The sequence below is a fragment of the Suricata suricatta genome, chromosome 8, assembly GCF_006229205.1.
Source record: "Suricata suricatta isolate VVHF042 chromosome 8, meerkat_22Aug2017_6uvM2_HiC, whole genome shotgun sequence".
In the NCBI taxonomy this organism is placed as follows: Eukaryota; Metazoa; Chordata; class Mammalia; order Carnivora; family Herpestidae; genus Suricata; species Suricata suricatta.
Genome location: NC_043707.1, coordinates 39,675,870 through 39,695,533, shown reverse-complemented (window position 1 = coordinate 39,695,533; position 19,664 = coordinate 39,675,870). Strand labels below are relative to the sequence as shown.

Below are 19,664 nucleotides of genomic sequence, written 5' to 3'. Positions count from 1 at the left end.
GTTGTCGTTGTTGTTTTGGCTATAGTTTGAGTCCAGACATTTTACTTTTATATTTTCTTTTCTTAGTAACGGATAATTTGTCAGAATTATTGCATTACATGATAATGGTCTTAAAAGTCAAGAGGAAAATGCAAATTGATTGTAATTTTGAGACCCTGATGTGGGTTTCTGCTCAGTTACATTCAGCAGTTGTTTAGGCTGGAAAGTGGTTACATTAAATCATAACTGTGGAGAGGCAAGGAAGTAGGAGCTGTTTGTTTGTTGTCCTGATTGGTGGGCAGGGAAAGAAATAGGGATTCTTTTTTTTTTTTTAATTTTTTTAAATGTTTTATTTATTTTTGATACAGAGAGAGACAGAACATGAGAGGGGGAGGGGCAGAGAGAGAAGGAGACACAGAACCAGAAGCAGGCTCCAGGCTCTGAGCTAGCTGTCAGCACAGAGCCTGACGCGGGGCTCGAACCCACGAACGTGAGATCTGACCTGAGCCGAGGTCGAAGGCTTAACCGACTGAGCCACCCAGGCGCCCCCAATACTGTATTTTCGAGACAGTGTTATTTACAGAAAAATCAAACAGTATCCTTCCCCACCCCCGGCATATAGTTTCTCCTTTTATGAACATCTTACATGAGTATGGTCCATTTGTTTAAGTTAATGAACCAATGTTGATATGTTATTGCTAACTGGAGCTCGTAGTTTATTCAGATTTCTTTAGTTTTTACTGAATGTCTTTCTTTTCCAGGATCCATCTATTATATTTAGTCATCATGTCTTTTTAGGATTGTTATAGCTGCAACAGTTTCTCAGTTTTTCTGTTTTTGGTGACCTTGACAGTTTTGAGGAGTATTGGTGAGGTATATTATAGAATGCCTGACTTGGAATTTGTCTGATTTTTTAATTTTTTCACCATTAGACTGGGGTTTTGTTTTTTGGGGGAGGAATATTACAGAGGTAAAGTACCATTTTCATCAGTTCACATTAAGAGTACATACTGTTGGGGCACCTGGGTGGCTCAGTTGGTTGAACATCCGGCGGCGGCTCAGGTCATGATCTCGTGGTTCGTGGGTTCCAGCCCTGCATCAGACTCTGTGCTGACGGCTAGCTCAGAGCCTGGAGCCTGTCTTCAGAGTCTGTCTCCCTCTCTCTGACCCTCCCCTGCTCAGACTGTCTCTCTCTCTCAAAAATAAATAAAGCATTAAAAATATTTTTTATTTAAAAAAAAGTACGTACTGTCATAATGATTTGTGATGTTGATCATCTGGCTAAAATTGTGTTCAGTTTCTATACTGTAACGTATTCTTATCCCCTCTGCCCTACTGTACTCTTTGGGTAGCAGTCACACTATGTGCAGTCTACGCATAAGCGGGGGTGATGCTTCCCTCCTTTATAGTATAGTGTCTATATAATGTATTTAGAATCCTCCTGCACAGGAGAAGGATATCTGTTCTCCGCCATGTATTTATTCACTCATTTATATCATTATGGGCTCCTGGAGACTTACTTTATAAAAAATGGGTTATAGAATCCCATACTTCTCTGTTTTGTCATTCTAATTGTTCCAGCTTTGGCCATTGATAGCTCTTTCACTTGAGTCCTTTGCACTCTTCCCTACCCCCATTAATGTGCAGTGTTTTTTGTTTTGTATTTGAGTACTTCTTTACTTTCTCTTGCTACCAAAGGCTCTAGCTCATCTGCTATTTCCTGCCTCAGTCCTGAATCAACCATTTCTCCAAGTGGGTCCTAGTTCTTTTTATTGGGGAATGGTGTGAGAAACCAAGATCTGGGCAGTAGATATGGTCGTTGTGCTGGGTGTGGCTTTTCTCAGCTTCTTGTTTCCTGTCAGCTGAAAGCAGCCAAAAAAAAAAAAAAGCTGTGTATATTAACTCTTGTATATACATACTCGTCTATAAGTATTTCTGTATGTAACCGTCTTTATCTATATTAAGTTCAACGTGAGTTCTTACTGATGCCTCTAGCTTTATTTCATTACCATATGGATCTTTTGTTACCCTCCCCTTGCAGATCTGTACATTTCCACAACTGTGAGAAATTTGGCTCCCCCACATTCACCATTCATTTACTTAATTGCTCAACTTCTGTATATATGTATAGCAGTTGTTAACTTCTACCCTGGGGAAGCAGTTTGACTGACTAGACTTTATCTTATAGAATTCATTCATCCCCTACCCGCTTCGGTGAGGTTGTTTGAAATATATTTGAGATACAATTAGATTCTCTTGTCACCATTTGGGATTCTCCCACCTTACTAGCTGATTTCTGCAAAAAAAAATTGCATGCGCTAAGGTTTACTCTTTGTGTTGTGAAGTTCCATAGGTTTTGACAAATGTATAGTGTCATGTATGTGCTGTTACAGTGTCTTGCAAAACAGTTTTACTGCCCTGAGTATCCCCTGCACTTCACTTATTCATTCTCCCCCCTACCCGCAGCCCTTGGTAACACACTGATCTTTGCTTTTTCCAGAATGTCATGTAATTGGAATCCTATATATATGATTAAGTTATCATTAAAAGTAGCCTTCTCAGATTGCCTTTATTCCCTTAGCAATATACATTTAAGGCCTCTCCTCCCACACCATGTCTTTCTGTGACTTGATAGTTCCTTTCGTTTTATACCTGAATAATATTCCATTGTCTAGATGTACCACAGTTTAAAAAAAAAAAAATTTTTTATGTCTTTTATTTATTTTTGAGAAACAGAGAGAGACAGTGTGAGCAGGGGAGGGTCAGAGAGAGAGGGAGACACAGAATCTGAAGCAGGCTCCAGGCTCTGAGCTAGCTGTCAGCACAGAGCCCGATGCGGGGATCGAACCCACAAACTGCGAGATCATGACCTGAGCCGAAGCCGGCCGCTTAACCGACTGAGCCACCCAGGCGCCGCCTAGATGTACCACAGTTTTGTTTATCCACTCACTTATAAAGGATATCTTGGTCGCTTTCAGTTTTGGGCAGTTATGAATAAAGCTGGGATAAACACTTATTTGCAGGTTTCTTGTGTAAATATAAGCTTTCAATTCAGTTGGGTGGATACCTGGTAGTGTGATTGCTGGATCTTATGGTTAAGACTATGTTTAGCTTTTTTTAAGACAGACACACGCGCGCGCGCACACACACACACACACACAATGTGAGTGGGAGAGGGGCAGAGAGAGGGAGACACAGAATCTGAAGCAGGCTCCAGGCTCTGAGGTGTCAGCATGGAGCCCAACATGCGGCTCGAACTTGTCTATGGCAAGATCATGACCTGAGCAGAAGTCAGACATTTAACTGACTAAGCCACCCAGTGCCCCCAAAGTTTTTAATTTTAATAAAGGTCAGCCTATAATTTTTTCTTTCGTGGATCATGTTTTTGTTGTTTTATTTAAAATCTCTTTGCCATACCCGAGATTTTCTCCTTTTACCTTTTAGAAATTGCATTTTATAATCTACTTTTTAACATCAGCTCAAACATGTTTCTAGATTATTTTCTTCCTATCTGTAATTTTAAATAACATTTATATTTAATTTGTGCTATAATTTTCTTAATCATCCATCCCTCTTTTTATAAGAACTTTTTATAAGAACAGAAATTTGGAAACATCCTTTTTCATTGTTCAGGATTATTGCACTTCTTTCTTTCAACATAGACTTGAGAGTGGTCTGCATGCCATGGTAAAGTTCTTGCCCTCTTGGAGCTCTCATTCTGATGTTTTCCTTAGGATAAATTTTTAGTAATGCCATTTTAGTTGAAAAAATAGAGCATTTTTATCACTTTAGATGCATATTACCAGTGAAATTTCTTTCCAGCAGGATTTTACCTATTTACATAGTCATTATCTCATTTTCCATGCCAGTTAACATTAAAAGTAATTGAAATAATAATTTTGCACTTTTTAAGTTGTTGACAAGATTTACTGTTAGAAAAATCTATGGACACCTGGTGGCTCAGTCAGTTGAGCATCTGACTTGATTTCTGTTTAGGTCATGATCCCAAGATCATGGATCAAGCCCCACATTGGGCTCCTGCTTAAGATTCTTTGTCTCCCTTTGCACCTCTCCCCAGCTCGCATTCCTTCTCTTTATAAAATAAAAAATAAAACAGAAAAAGCTCAAACATTTTAGAAACCTTTGGCCGTTTACTTTCCTTAGTTATACTTTTCTTTTCCAATCAATAAATTAGGATAAATAAATTATAATAAAATATAAGGTGAAAACTTATTTCTGAAACAAAATTCCAAAAATTTCTTGATACTTAGTCATTCAGAATAGTAATTTTGTGTAGACACATCCAAGCTACACTTCCGGTGGCTATGTTCATGGCTTATGCGTGTTTGAATCTCTTATCTCAAGAGTTTAAAGGCAAAGTACAGCATGATTGTTAAAGATAGTCAATAAAAATATTTCTGGCCTAAGATAGTAAGGAGGCAGAGTTCAATGAAAAAGAGCCAATTAGGGAGCCTCGCTGGCTCAGTCGGGTGTCAGATGATCACAGGGTTATAAGTTCCAGCCCCACATTGGGTGTAGAGGTCACTAAAAAAAAAAAAAAAAAAAAAAAAAAAAAGAGGCACGCCTGGGTGGCCCAGTTGGTTAGGCGTCTGACTTGACTTTGACTCTGACTCAGGTCATGATCTCACGGTTCGTGAGCCCCGCACCTAGCTCTGCACTGACAGCACTGAAACTGCTTGGGATTCTCTCTCCCTCTTTCTCTCTGCTCCCTTTCTATTTCTCTGTCTCTCTCAAAATTAATTAAGTAATTTTAAAAAACATAGCCAATCAAATGACTGAACTGCAAAATTAGGACAGATCTTCAAATTTCAGTAGAGTAGTTCCTTGTTTTTATAGTCTAGTGTCTAGTATTGCTGTACCCACTAACTGGGCAATTAAGCAGTCAAAAGTCAAAGGAAGTGTCCCTCATCTCCTGTGTGAGGAGTCTGTTTTTCTCCAACTTGTGAGTCTTCGCCCAGTTTCCAAGAAGATATATTGTAGAGAAAATAGGGAGGTTGTTTAAAAACCTTTGTGTAATTGGGGCACCTGGTGTCTCAGTTGGTTGAGCGCCAACTTCAGCTCAGGTCATGATCTCACAGATTGTGAGTTTGAACCCTGTGTTGGGCTCTGTACTGACCGCTTGGAGCCTGCTTGGGATTCTGTGTCTCCCTCTCTGTGCTTCTCCCCCACTAGTGCTCTCTATGTCTCTCAAAAATAATAAAAATCATAAAAAAATAAAATTAGTAAGTATATCTTTATAGTGCTAAAGACACAGGAAATTTTGAGTATCACCTAGTTACCTAAGGAAACAAAATTTGGTCTTATTTGTGGATTGTTGGGAGTTTTTTGGTAGCCTTTTGTTCCCTCACATTCTGAAAAATTTCAAACAGAAAAGTTGAAGGCAATGCACAGTGAATACCTCTGCATATGGACCACCTAGATTTTATAATTAACATTTAGCTATATTTGTTTAATCACTATCTGTTGGAAACGTTTTGATAGTGTGTTTAAGCCATTGCCTCTCTCTGAGGAAGAACAGAGATGAGTAAGACCCCATTGGGCAGTTACTTCTGTGTGGTGTAGGACTAGGTGGTTCTCTGATGCAGTGGTCTTAGGAAGATGATTCTCTTCTTGTGAATCAAGCACCAGCATAGGTTGAGAGCTCAGTCATTTATTTTCAAATGAATTCCAGCTGGATTATAATAGTTTTTTTTATTTTTTATTTATTTATTTATTTATTTTTTAGCGTTCTAGTGGGGTAGGGGCAGAGAGAGAGGGAGACAGATCTCTGTGATACAGCAGGCTCTGTGCTCACAGCAGTGAGCCTGATGCACGGCTCAAACTCGAGAACTGCGAGATCATGACCTGAGTCGAAGTCAGACACTCAACTGCTGAGCTATCCAGGTGCCCCTAGATTATGTTTTAAAGACAGAAGAAAGGCAAGGGAAATTGGCAGTGGAAAGGGTTGTTGTGTCATCGGGAGGCCACCATGCTACTAAGCTGTTTACCCAACTGACACAAACACTATCACATTAATAACTATCATTTATTGAGTGGTTACCGTGTGCTAAGGCTTTATCTCATTTTAGTTCTCACTCTTAGCTATAGGTATTATTAGTGCTATCTTATGAATTAGGGAACTGAGGTTTAGGGAAATTGAATAACTTAATTTCTCAACTGTTAAATGGCACAGGTGATACTCAGGCTTAAGTCTGATTCTAAAACTTGGGCTGCGGACCAGAGCCTCCTGCTGAAAGTTCCCTTTATTGCAGAATATATAGTTTACATTCATTTATGCCTTTAGAATTGTCCAAAATGGGCCACACTTAATTTGAGCTTGGTTATAGTGGCGTTCTCTTGGAAAAGAGGATAGCATATAAAGTTTTTCATGATTGTAAAGGCCTCTTAATTCTTGAGGAAGGAGGGCCCTTTTTGAAATTAGCTGTCTAGCATTTTTATTAACTTCATTTCATTCTCTGAAGAATGAAGGAATTTCCAGCCTTGTATTAAATTGTGGAATGTATAGCATTCCTTTTATAGTTGAACCAAATAAACATTAGCAAGTGTGTTTAGAGTGTGAGACTGGTAGTTCGTTCCTGTCTTTATTTTTTTATTTATTTTTAATGAGGTTTTTGGGATGATAGCCAGTTTGAAGCTTGGTCTTTCTGATAAAGAAGTGAAAATAAGCAAGCTCCCTGGCTCTTGGAGTAAGCCTTACTTCAGTTTCTTTGATGACTTTGGGGGCTTGTTTTGTGAGTGACCCAGAAAATGTATTCTAACTTGAAAACTGAACGGGTAGAGCAAGCGTGTATTGAGAGCAGTAGTTCTTAACCTTTCTGGACGTCACATTGCTCCCTTTTGAAGCCTAGGGAAGCTGTGGACCCTTTCCTCTGGGAAAAATGCATATATGCACACAAATACAGTTTTACATACAAGTGCTATAGTGTTCACTGACCCCAAAGTCTGTATAGACAGCTCTACCCCAGGTTAAAGATCCATTAAGGGAAAAAAATGAGAGAGTGGAAAAATAAGATTTGAGCATAGTTGTTAAATGTTTTTTCATAAATGTGCATCTCATAAGATTGATTTTACTAACATAAAAATCTTGTCTTAGTATCTAAGATGTTTTATTCAGTCTCTAAGTTGCAAGTTTTTCCCATTTTGTTAAAAAAAAAATTAAGGATGGGGCACCTGGGTGGCTCAGTTAATTGTCTAATTCTTGATTTGGGCTCAGGTCAAGATCTCCTTCGTGAGTTCGAGCCCCACATCAGGCTCCGTGCTCTCTGTGTGGACTCACTCTCTCTCCCTCTCTCTCTGCCCCTCCCCCATACACGCACACTCTCCCTCTCTCTCAAAATAAATAAACTTTATTAAAAAACAAAATAACAACAACAATAAAAATTAAGGTCGTTCATAAGTAAGCTACAACTCCTAAGGGCAAATGAAGACTTCTGTTGATTTCTAACTTTTGCTTTTGCCATTTTATTTTTCTTCTACCTGCAAAACGTTTTCTCAGAACTACTAATAAGGCTAAGATTTAGGTGAAATCCTTTGGCAATTCCCAACTTTAGGTTTCCATTTCTTTTTCAACCAGAATTTCTTGGTGACCAACCAAAACACAGTATTTTCCTTATACCTTCTGACACGAGTGTTTTGGTATTGTCCCCAGCAGGTTACATGTTTCATTACATGAATCCTCACAATAACCTTGTTTGGGACTTATTATTATCCCCACTTTACAGGTGCAGAAAACAATGCTAAGAAAGGTTAAATGACGTTGTAAGACCAGTGTCTGTACGAGAGGCAAGGCTCGGATTTGAACCCATGTAGATCTAGCGTCAATGTCCATTTTCTCTCTGTTTTACCATCTGGCTCTGGGATCAGGGTTGATCATTTTTTCCTGATTACTAGTTTGACCTGATACAGATTTTAAAAGCCCAAATCCCCATCAGTGGTAAGGGTGCTTTTATTTTCTTCTATAGGTAGCCAATTGTAAAATTATTGAAGTTTGTGTGTATAAGTTAGACTTCAGGTTGTGAAATGTGTAGCGTGCTGATTTACTGACTAGATTGTTAGACCCAAAAGGAAAGAGCCTTAGCTGGAAGATCTGCCTTTTCTGTTTATGTAAATGGATGTTTCAGATACCAGAGTCTTGACAGACCATTCCAGGGACTGAAACATTTGTGGAAGGCTTGTTACCAAACTTAGCGTCATTTTCAGGAAGGAAAAATCCTAATGGCTTGGAACTGAAAAAGAGCTTAACCTTAAAGGGTAGATAAGCTTTTATCAAATTGACTGAAGGCCAGGTGTGTCTCTCTAACTCCCATGGGACATCCATGGAGGGACCCTTTGGTCAGCGAGCCGCCTCTTGGTTTTTGCAGAGATGGCAGGCACAGTCAGCATCCTGGGAAGATAGTTCAGTTTGCTGAGTGAGTTTTGTGAGGCTCAGCATCTTTCTTGACAAAATTATTGTTCTTCCAAACCTTGTACTTTTCCTAGTTGCAGCCTTTTTATGTACAGTGAAACGGGGAGTAGAATGAGTAGGTTGATTTGCTGTATAACTTTAGCTATACATTTTTTTTAGTTTGAATCGATTATATAGAACTTTAAGTGAGATAGCACAGAAAGAAGAGTGCTAAGACATTAATGGACATGATTGGGAGGACAAAGAACTTGGTTAAGATAATGAAAATTTAGGTTATCTCCTTCCCTTTATTTTAGTGTTATTTTTCTACTTTGAGAGAGAGTGTGAGCGGGGGAGGGGTAGAGAGACAGAGAGAGAGAGTCCCAGGAAGGCTCCATGCTGGCAGCGCAGAGCCCAACATGGGGCTCCATCTCAAACCATGCGATCACGACCTGAACTGGAATCCATAGTTGGACACTTAACCAGCTGAGTCACCCAGGCACCCCATCTCCTTGCCTTTTTTAAAAACGAAGTGGTAGAAGAGGCTAGTGTGTGCAAAGATCTATACCATTTAACTCTCAAGGTGATGAAACTCCGTATAAAGGAAAATTAGTTGACTGATTTGAAGATATGGGGTGAAAACAAGTATACATATACAGATTATCCTAAGTCATCCTTTTCGAGTCTCTACAAATTAAAGGAATGCATTTTGTAAAAAAAATTCTGATAACAGAAATTTCAAAAGGTTGCAGAAGGGTTAAGTAGGGACACTGGGGTGGCTTATTCGGTTAAGTGTCCGACTTCGGCCTCACGGTTCGTGGGTTTGAGCCCCGCGTTGGGCTCTGTGCTGACAGCTCAGAGCCTGGGCCTGCTTCAGATTTTGTGTCTCCCTCGCTCTCTGCCCCTCCCCTGCTCACTCTCTGTCTCTCAAAATAAAGACATAAACATTTTTTTTAATTAAAAAAAAAACCCAAAAGGATAAGTAAAGATCAAATGGCAGGATTGTTCAAGGCTCTGTTGACTGTATAGTGTACGTGCTTGGTTAGGATGAGGAAATTAGCTTTTGTTTCCTCCCCAGCTTTGTCCTCTTTGCCATGTGCTTCCTTGAAGCCTAGAGGAGGGGCAGGTCCTCTCAGGTGCTTCCATTTTTGCTCCCTGCCATAAGTTCACAAACAGTGTTTCACATTATGATCTATAAACATATAAACAGCCTTCCTGGAGCCAAATAAAATTTGTTTTTATGGTTCATACTGCATGACCCTGGAGTGGGGCAAGAGGGTGGAGATGCAAGGTGTGTGGACCCTTCTCGTTTATGGGATTGTCTTTTTCCCTTTTTCCCCTTAGGAACGGCGTGAATGTTGAGGGGGCGACACACAAGCAGGTGGTGGACCTGATCCGAGCAGGCGAGAAGGAGTTGATCTTGACAGTGTTATCTGTGCCTCCACATGAGGCAGATAACCTAGATCCCAGTGACGACTCGTTGGGACAATCGTTTTATGATTACACAGAAAAGCAAGCAGTGCCCATATCGGTCCCCACATACAAACATGTGGAGCAGAATGGTGAGAAGTTTGTGGTGAGTGTCGGCCCAACTGAATCCTCAACACATGCAGCTTTTGTTTCCCCCGGTCTTACCATTTATATTTATACTAGAGCACTAGAAGTAATCGCTGCAACCAGGTCAGTTTGCCTGCCAGGAAGATGGGTTCACATATAAGTAAAAGACACTGACCATGATGGTTTTGCAGAAGGTGAGCTACTGTAATGAAGAAGATTTCTATTTCTGCTTAAGTGCAATTCCATTTTATTTCCAGACAGTTTTACATTTGTATTGTGGTCTGTTGTAAACACTTGTGAGTTGGTTTTGTTTGTTCTCTAATTAGTTGCCATCTCTCTCTGCTACTAGCAGTCTCTCGTTGACTCTGCTGAGCTATAGAGCCAGACTGATTTTAAAAGGTGGCGTCTTCTGAAACATTTGGGTGATACAGGGTTTGTCCACATTGGAACCTGCAGCTGCCCTGGCCTGCCCTCCTCTCCATACCTTGTTCTTTTTCTTTGGAGCTGTCTGTGTGAATGATTAACATGGGCTTTTCCCAAGGTCCTAATTATCTTCTGAATACAGTTCACATGAACTGCTCTATCACATTTCCAGTGGACTGCCGTTGTAGATGTGTGGGAGAGTCCACCTTGAGTTCTGGGTCCCCCCGCTCTTCTGAGTGCCTTTGCTTGTTCCTCAAAACCCAGTTGCTGCTGATAGCCCAGTCTCCTTACTTTTTCTTTTGATTGTGGTATGCTTTATTTGCCTTCGATTATTTGGGGAGTATTGATATAATGAGAAATTCATTATTCTTTGTAGAAAGTGCAGTGAGTTCTGGTAGACTCAGCAGATAGACTACACGCGTTTCAAGCTGGGAACTACTGACTTAAGTCGAAGTCTCTGAAACTGAGATTTATCCCCCATGTAGGAATGAACTGCAAGACACTTGTGGTAAATTCTTTTTAGTGAGGAGATGAGAAAAGCAAGCAAGTAAGCCAGAAAAGTTGAGAAGGATCAAATAATGTTCGACGGCGTCTGTAATTTAGCTGGTAATGATAGCATATAGCACGGTTTAGGTTGGCCTGGTCTATGGAATTGCAGAGCCATATACACAGAGTTTAGAGTTTGTGTTTCATAGGTGCTATACATTGAATCATAATGCATGTAAAAAGTAGAAATCAAGGTCAGGTCATAAAATTAGAGCAGAATGGAGGTTGAAACCTTTTGGGAATTACCTTAGACCTTGAGAACCTTTGTAGACTTGAGGAAAGGAATGAAACTAATTGTCCCTTTTAAGAAAATCAACATTATGAGCATAATTTACCTGCATTAACGTTCACCCATGTTAAATATCCAGTTTCATAAGTTTGTATAAATGTACATAGTTTTATAATCACCACCGTCACAATCAAGGTAGAGGAACACTTTCAGCACGCCAGAAAGGTCCCTCGTGACCTTTTGCAGTCAGTCCCTTCCTTGTAGCACCACCCCGGTGGACCACTGATCATCCTTCTGTTAGTCTGTTTTGCCATTTCTAGAATGTCAAATCAACAGAATCATATAATTAGTTTTTTTATGTCTGGCTTTGTTCACTTAGTGTAGTGCTTTTAAGATTTATGCATGTTGTTGTGTATGTCAGTAGTTTGTTCCTTTTTTTTTTTAATATTTTTTATTTATTTTTGAGAGACAGAGAGAGAGAGCATGAGCAGGGGAGGGTCAGAGACAGAGGGAGACACAGAATCTGAAGCAGGCTCCAGGCTCTGAGCTAGCTGTCAGCACAGAACCCAGCGTGGGGCTTGAACCCATGAACCGTGAGATCATGACCTGAGCCGAAGCCAGATGCCCAACCGACTGAACCACCCAGGCGCCCCATTAGTTTGTTTCTTTTAATTGCAATTACTTTTTAATTGGATAAATTCATTGCAATGTGTTTATCCAGTGACTTGGTACACGTTTGGGTTGCTTCCATTTTGGGGGCATTATGACTAAAGCTGCCATGAAATAACATTAATGTCCAGGGCTTCATGGAGATACATGTTTTCATTTCTCTTGAGTAACTAGAAGTGGAATTGCAGGGCCATATGGTAAAAGTTTAACCTTATAAATAATTGTCTAACTGTTTTCCAAAGAGGATGTACCGTTTTTGCATTCTCATCTGCAGCGGAGAGTTCCAGTTGCTCCATAATCTCTTCAGCACTTGGTATTATCAGTTTTTAAAATTCTAGGCATACTAGGGGTATCTCTATCTGGTTTTAATTGCATTTGCCTAATGACTCATGATGGAAACTTTATTTTCATGTATTTAAGTGGCTATTCTTATATTTTCACTGGTGAAGAGTTCAACTTTTTTTCCCATTTTAAAACTTGGATTATCTTCTTTTGTTGTTAATATTCTTTATGTATTCGGACTCCTTTATCAGATATTTGTGAAATATTGCGCCGAGGCTATGGCTTGCCTTTTTATTTTATTTTTAACAGTGTCTTTCAAAGAACAGAAGTTTTACATTTTGATGAAGTCCAGTTTGTCTTTTTTTTTCATTTACGGATCATGTTATTAGTAATCTGCCTAACCCAAGGATGATATATATCTTTTATGTTTTCTTGAAAAAGTCTTATAGTTTTAGCTCTCTGTTTCTGTAATAACTTTATTGAAGTATGATTCCCATACCTCAGTTGTACACCTTCAGTGTATATAATGCAATGGTTCACAGTATGACCACAGAGCCATGCAGCCATCACCACAGTTCTGGAACATTTTCCTCACCTCAGAAAGAAACCCTCTACCTTTTAGCCACCATCCTCCAAACTGGCCATCTGCTCTATTTTCTGTCTCTCTGGATTTGCTTCTTCTGGACACTCCATGTAAATGAAATCAGATATGTTCCCAGGGTTTATCCGTGTTGTGGTGCATATCAGCCAAATAACATTCCATTGTCCGGATATGCCATATTTAACTTATCTGTTCTTCAGTTGAGAGACGTTTGGCTTATTTCTACGTTTTGGCTGTAAGAATAATGCTGTTTTGAGCCCGTATGTACAGTTTTTTATGTGGATATGTATTTTCATTTCTCTTGGATATTACGTGGAAATGGAATTACCAGGTCATATGGTAACTCTTATGTTTAACCTTTTGAGAAAATGCCAGACTTTGCGCCAAAGTGACTGCATCATAGTTTTCACTCTTATATTTAGGTCTGGGACCAATTCAAAGTTGATTCTTGTATCAATACTGTATGATATAAGGGTCAAGGGTTTTTTTCCCCCATTTGAATATCCAGCAGCCTGTGTTGAAAAGAAGTATCTTTTCCCCATTGAAATACTTTGGCTTTATTGTTGAAAATCAGTTGAACATGTATGTGTGGTTCTATTTCTGTATTCTGTTGGTTATGTCTGAATACTTCAATATTTTTGTTAATTTGAGACTATTTTCTGTTGAGAGTCTTTTCCCTTGAAAATGGGTCATATCCTCCTGATTCTTTGTACAGTGAGTAATTTGGATTATATCCTGAATATGGTGAATGTTGCATTGTCTAGGCCCTGAGTCCTGTGATACACTTACCTGTAAGCTGTGCTACGTGTGGGTTGTACTTCATGTTTCAGTTCAGTTCTTTCAGGCTTTTCTATACTGCTCTGAGTCTGTTCTCCATGGGTATCATCCAGGGAGAGATCAGTATGAGATACTTGATGTTCACTCACAAAATTAAGGCATCCTTTTCTTGTTTCTCCCTTCTGGAATTCTCTACTCATTCTAGTGGTGGCCATGGTTGCCAAGAATCCTTTCTCTCTTTCTTCCAGGCAGGAAGATGTCAGGGTTTCTATTGGGGTTTTTAGTTGCCTAAGTTAGGCTGCTTGGTGACTTAATGCCTACTATGTGGGCAAAGCCCCCTACAAGCAGGACACATCCCCACACCCCATGCCCCCCACCGTGGTGGGCTCCGTGTTTTAATGTCCCTGTGCAGTCTTCCTGCATTTAAGGTAGTATTCAGAGTTCTCAGGCGATTGGTTTTTGCATTTGGCCCAGAGTTTGTAGTGGTTATCACTGGAAAGGTGACTCTATGGGAGAATCTTCAGTTCTGTCAGTTTTTTTTAATATATAATGAAGCTGTTGCCTTCTTGATGAATTGGCCCCTTTAATGTTGTGAAATATCTCTTTATCCCTTGTAATATCTTTGTTCTGAATTCTTTCTTTGATATTAACATACGGCCACTAATAACTGCTTCAGCTTTCTTTTGAGTATTGTTTTCATTGGATGTTTTTACCATCCTTTTATTTTTAACTTACCTATATAGCTGTGCTTAAGGTAAGTCTTATAGGCAGCGTATACTTGTGCCTTGCTTTTTTATGTGGCCATCTTGGTGGTTTATTTGGAGTGCACGGTCTACTTACATTTCTTATAATTATTGACATAGTTAGGTTGAAATCTACCATCTTATTCTTTATTAACTGTATTTCATCTGTTCTTTATTCTTTTTTTCCTCCTTTCTTGTTTTTTTAATAAATGGAGTATTTTTTAATGATCCTATTTTATCTCCACTATTGTATTATCAAATATAATTTGTTGTTTTATTTTTTTTAACTGTTTATTTACTTATTTTGAGAGAGACAGAGGGAGAGAGCATGAGCAGAGGAGGGACAGAGAGAGAGGGGGAGAGAGAGACTCCTAAGCAGGGCTTGCACTGTCAGCATAGAGCCCAATGCAGGGCTCGATTTCGCGAACCTGGAAATCATGACCTGAGCCGAGAGCAAGAGTCGGACACATATCCGACTAGTCCACCCAGACTCCCTTGTTGTTTTATTTTCTTGGTGGTTATTCCTGATTTACAGTATACATCCTTATAAGTATTATCTTCGAATAATACAATGTTATTTCTCATATAACAAAAGAATTTTACACAGTATATTTCATTTCCTTCTCCCATCCTTTGTGCTGTTGTTGTCATACATTTTACTTCTATCGGTGCCATAAATTCCATGTTACTTTATTTTCTTTGTTTTAAACAGTTCAAGAGATTAAAAATGAGAAAAGAGTTCTTTTATATTTAACCACACATTGAGCATTTCTGCTGTCCTTTGTTCCTTTGTGTAAATTCAGTTTCCATCTGGTATCCTATTCCTTCTGCCTGAAGAATTTCCATTATGCTCTTATAGGGCACATCTGCTGGCAAAGAATTCTCCTAGCTTTTGTTGGTCTGAAAAAGTCTTTATTTCACTCCTGAAAAATATTTTTACTGGCATAAAATTCTGGGTTGATAGTTTTTTCTTTCAGTACTCTAAAATGTGACTCCTGTCCTCTGGCCTGCTTCATGTCTGATGAGAGGTAAGAAGCCCTCCAGCTTCTGTTCCTCCTCTCTATGTGATGGGGTTGGGTTTTTTTTTTTTAATTTTTTAATGTTTTTTATTTATTTTTGAAAAACAGAGGCAGTGTGAGCAGGGGAGGGTCAGAGAGAGAAGGAGACACAGAATCCGAAGCAGGCTCCAGGCTCCTAGCTGTCAGCACAGAGCCCAGGCAGGGCTCGAACCCACGAACCGTGAGATCATGACCTGAGCTGAAGCCGGATGCTTACCTGACTGAGCCACCCAGGCGCCCCTCTATGTGATGTTTTAACCCCTTCTGGCCATTGTCAGAGTTTTTAAACTTTAAAACTAGGTCTTTTTTGGTATTTATCCTGATTGGGGTTTTCTAAACTTGATAGAGCTATGGTTTGATATCTTTTATTATTTTTCAAAAATTCTCAGCCAGTATGCCATCAAATATTTCTTCAGCTGTGTTATTTTTCTCATGTCCTTGGGAGAGTCTAATTACATGTGTTAACACTGATACTGCCCTTTTGCTTTTGGATGCTCTGTTCTGTTTTCTTTTTTGTTTTGCTTAGAATATTTTTACTGCCCTATTTTCAAGTTCACTGGTTATTTCCTCAGCTGTGTCCAGTCTACTGATGAGCTTGTCAGAGAAATTCTATGTTTCTGGTATCATGTTTTTTATTTCTATCATTTCCCCTGAAATTCTCCTCCTGTTTACATGTGCATCTACATTTTCCATTAGATCTTTTAATACATGAATCATAGTTATTTTATTAAAAATTTTTTTTAGTTTATTCATTTCAAGAGATACAGAGTGAGCAGGGGAGGGGCAGAGAGAGAGGGAAAGAGAGAATCTCAAGCAGGTTCCATACTGTCAGCGTGGAACCCATCGCGGGGCTTGAACTCATGAAACACTAGATCATCACCTGAAACCAAGAGTCAGTTGCTCAACCAACCGAGCCACCCAGGCACCCCTGAATCATCATTATTTTAAGATCCCTGTCTGATAGCTTTAACATCTAGAGATTTCTGAGACTGCCTTATTTCTTGACATAGTGGGTGGTTGTTGGTTTTTTGTCCTGTAATATTTGATTGAATGCCAAGCATCATGGGTAGAACAGTAGAGACTGAGGTAAATAGTATTTGAACCTGAAAATATGTAAGCATCGTCTTCTGTTAGGGAATTGAGCCAGTCAAGCTCAATTTTGGTTTTGTGGCTTTTGGCACCTTTATTGTGCTGGAAGGTTCAAATCCCTCTAATAGTAAGCCGCTTTGTGCTTAAACTGGTTGCTGGAGTCGGAGGCTCTGTTTTTCTCACTGTTCTTCTCTTCCCTCTCTCAACTTTTAGCCACCGCTGCATGCCTGTACCATGGACAAATTCTCTCCGTACTCTTGCCTCTCTTCCACTGGTGGACTGCTCTTGCTTTTAATCTAGGCTAGGTTTGTAGTAGGGTTCTCTGTTTTCTCGTCCAGCTACTGTCTTAGTCAAGGTCTACCTAGACCCTGTGCCTGTGTCTTGGGAGTGAGACATTTTTAGTTTTTTACGCTTTTTCCTTATCACAGCTAAACTCTGCCTTGTATCTGTGGTTAGTCTTAGAAGAATTTCTCCCCCTCCCCCAGCTGTGGCCAACCTCTACTTAGTATCAGGAACTTGGGCCTAAGATGGTCCTGCCTCTCCTCAGGAGAGGAGGGTTTTTGCTTTTACTTTTTCCGCAGAAGCAGGGGATCTTTGCCAGTGCTCTCCAGATGAAAGGGTTTCCTGCACATCCCCAAGGGCTTAAGGCTTTTGCTTAATAGAAGAGAAAGTTCTCGGGGAGGTGGGCAGAGCATTGTGTCTGTTCCCTAACAATTACCAATCACCTCTCTCATGCCTCGGCTAACAGGATAGACAATTTCTTGTCCCCTGCCCTGTCCCTAGTCTTTCTTGTAAGCACAAGAGGGAAGACTTGCATGTGCATAGGCATTCTCTTATATCGGGAATAAGATTACTGTTCTTGCACATTCCTAAATCCTATAGCTGCTTAATGCATTTGCTACTTCTTCTGTTCCTGTCATTTCCGAGTCTGTTTCTATTAACTGCTTTCTCTCCTGGTTTATTGGTTAAATTATCTTATTTCTTTATATGTCTAGTAATTTTTGATAGGGCACTACACACTGTTAATTTTTTTAAAGAGGAGGGAGGAGGGGCAGAGAGAGAAGGAGACAGAGAATCCCAAGCAGGCTCTGCGCTGACAGCCCCAACGCAGAGCTTGAACTCATGAACCGTGAGAATATTACCTGAGCTTAACCCTGAGCCACCCAGGCACCCCATACGCTGTTAATTTAATGTTATTGTGTGTTAGATTTGTTTTATTCCTTTAAAGAATGTTGGATTTCTTTCTTTCTTTCTCCCTCTCTTCCTTCCTTCCTCCTTTCTTTTCCTTTCCTTTCCTTTTCTTTTCCTCTCTCTCTCTCTCTCTCTCTCTCTCTCTCTTTCTTTTCCTGGCATGCATTTAAGTTCTTTATAGATTACTTTGATCCTTTTTTAGGTTTGTTTTTCAGCTCTTTTAGGGTGGGCATAGAGTAGCTTTTATTCTAGAAGCCCTACTCCTAAAGCATAGCCCTTTTTAGTTCTTTTGAATGCCATGGAAATTGAAGGGAGGTCTCTCTGTTCTGGTTGGAGGAAAGTCAGATGATTAAACATACTCTTTGAACTCAGATAATTGTTACAGCTCACCCTGGTAATAGTTCTTTCGTCAAATTGCTATTCAGCCAATATTCAAGGGGATCCTATGCAGATTTTTAGAACTGTCTCTTTGTAGCTCCGTCCTCTTATGTCCTGCAAATCATGGCTGCTTTGGCCTCCCTGAACTCTAGTCTCTGTCTCCACAACTCCATGCCAGACTGTTGGATGCCCTGAGAGTTGTCGTTCAGGAGTTACCTCTAGGCAGGAAGCCTGGGCTAAGGTAGGGCTCAGCTTGCTTGTTTTCCTTTTCTCGGGGATCACGGGTTCTATGAGCCTACTTAAAAAAAAAAAAAGTAAAAAAGAAAAAAACTTACCAGTTTTTTTCCATCTTCTGGCATTCATTACATAGAATTAAGTTATGAGGCTAGAGAGAAGAATGGCATGGCATGGATTTTCAGCATTTACATGGTTAGAAGTCATTTTGAAGTTGAGTTTTGAAACTTTGGCGTACAGAATCTAGAGAAACAAAATAAGATCACTAATCAGTTAAGTTTTACACTTTCCCCACCTAAATTTATGCCTTTTTCCCTGTTGGGTTCTTACTGAGCAAAGAGTATCTCGATAGGACTGAAACTTGTTACCCTCAGTGGTGGACTGAGGCCTGTCGCATGTGTGCCAACTCTGTGCCTGCAGCGCCCTTCTTGCCCAGGCCCTGGGGCTGAGGTGGGCTCTGCCCTTCATGCATAAATTCACAGACAAAAATGGGTAACAACAGAAAATGATATTGGAACAGTGGGAATCAGCAATTTTGCACGGGAAGCTTTGTGAGATATTGAATGTAGTCTGCCTGAAGTTGGGACCAAATTGAACAAATAAGATGAGTTTGGTACTTTGGAAAATGTGAAAGCTCCTAATAAACTCTCTCCTCTATCAGAAGTAATGGAAATTAATGAAGCTCTTGCAGAAAATCCAGGACTTGTCAACAAATCTTGTTATGAAGATGGTAGGCTAATCAAGATAACAGTAATCCATCAGAACTAGATGAATTAATGAGTGAAGAAACACATAAGAAATATATAAAGTCTATTGAGGAATGAAAATGGAATCCCTAAATAAACTAATATGAAACAAAAAAGAAAGAAGGAAAGAAAGAATTGTTTCCTCAGACAACTAGCTTTGTGGTCTGAACATTCCAACTTGAAGTCTTGTAGGCTGTGGTCAGTTGGAGAAGAAAGTGACCAGTGATCATTAAATTCAGTGTGCTATATCACAAGCTAAATTAACTGCATCTAATTGCATTTCTGAGCCAACCAGTGTTAGGGTTTAAATTAAAATGGAAAGATCCCAGAGGAATTGCCTGCCTGTGTAGTTCTTTACTTCCTGTTTGATTGATTATATTCTCCTTCAAGACCAGAGAACATATATATATATATTTTTCAACATTTATTTATTTTTGAGAGAGAAAGAGGACACGTGTGCAGGGAAAGGGCACAGAGAGAAGGGGACAGAGGATCCAAAGCAGGCACCGCATTGACAGCACGAAGCCTGATGCTGGGCTTGAACTCCTGAACTGTGAGATCATGACCTGAGCTGAAGTCAGATGCTTAACCAACTGAGCCACCCTGGCGCCGTCAGGGAATATATTTTTTGATGGACTTTCTCATTTGTAATAAGAGTGTGGGTGTTTCTCATGGACCATGGACCTTCTTGAGTTTTAGGCAGAAGCATGCACTTAGTGAATGTCTTTTTTTTTTTTTTTTTTTTTTTTTTTTTTTTT

General features: G+C 39.7%; 1 protein-coding gene across 3 annotated transcripts in view; it reads left to right on the top strand.

The window, feature by feature from the left end:
• SNX27 (sorting nexin 27) overlaps positions 1-19,664 on the top strand; it is a 61,902-nt gene that overhangs the window by 14,485 nt on the left and 27,753 nt on the right. For all 3 annotated transcript variants that reach the window (XM_029946351.1, XM_029946349.1, XM_029946350.1), the window contains one exon: positions 9,728-9,959. In XM_029946351.1, the coding sequence (XP_029802211.1) occupies positions 9,728-9,959 (232 nt within the window). The remainder of the gene's footprint in view (positions 1-9,727; positions 9,960-19,664) is intronic.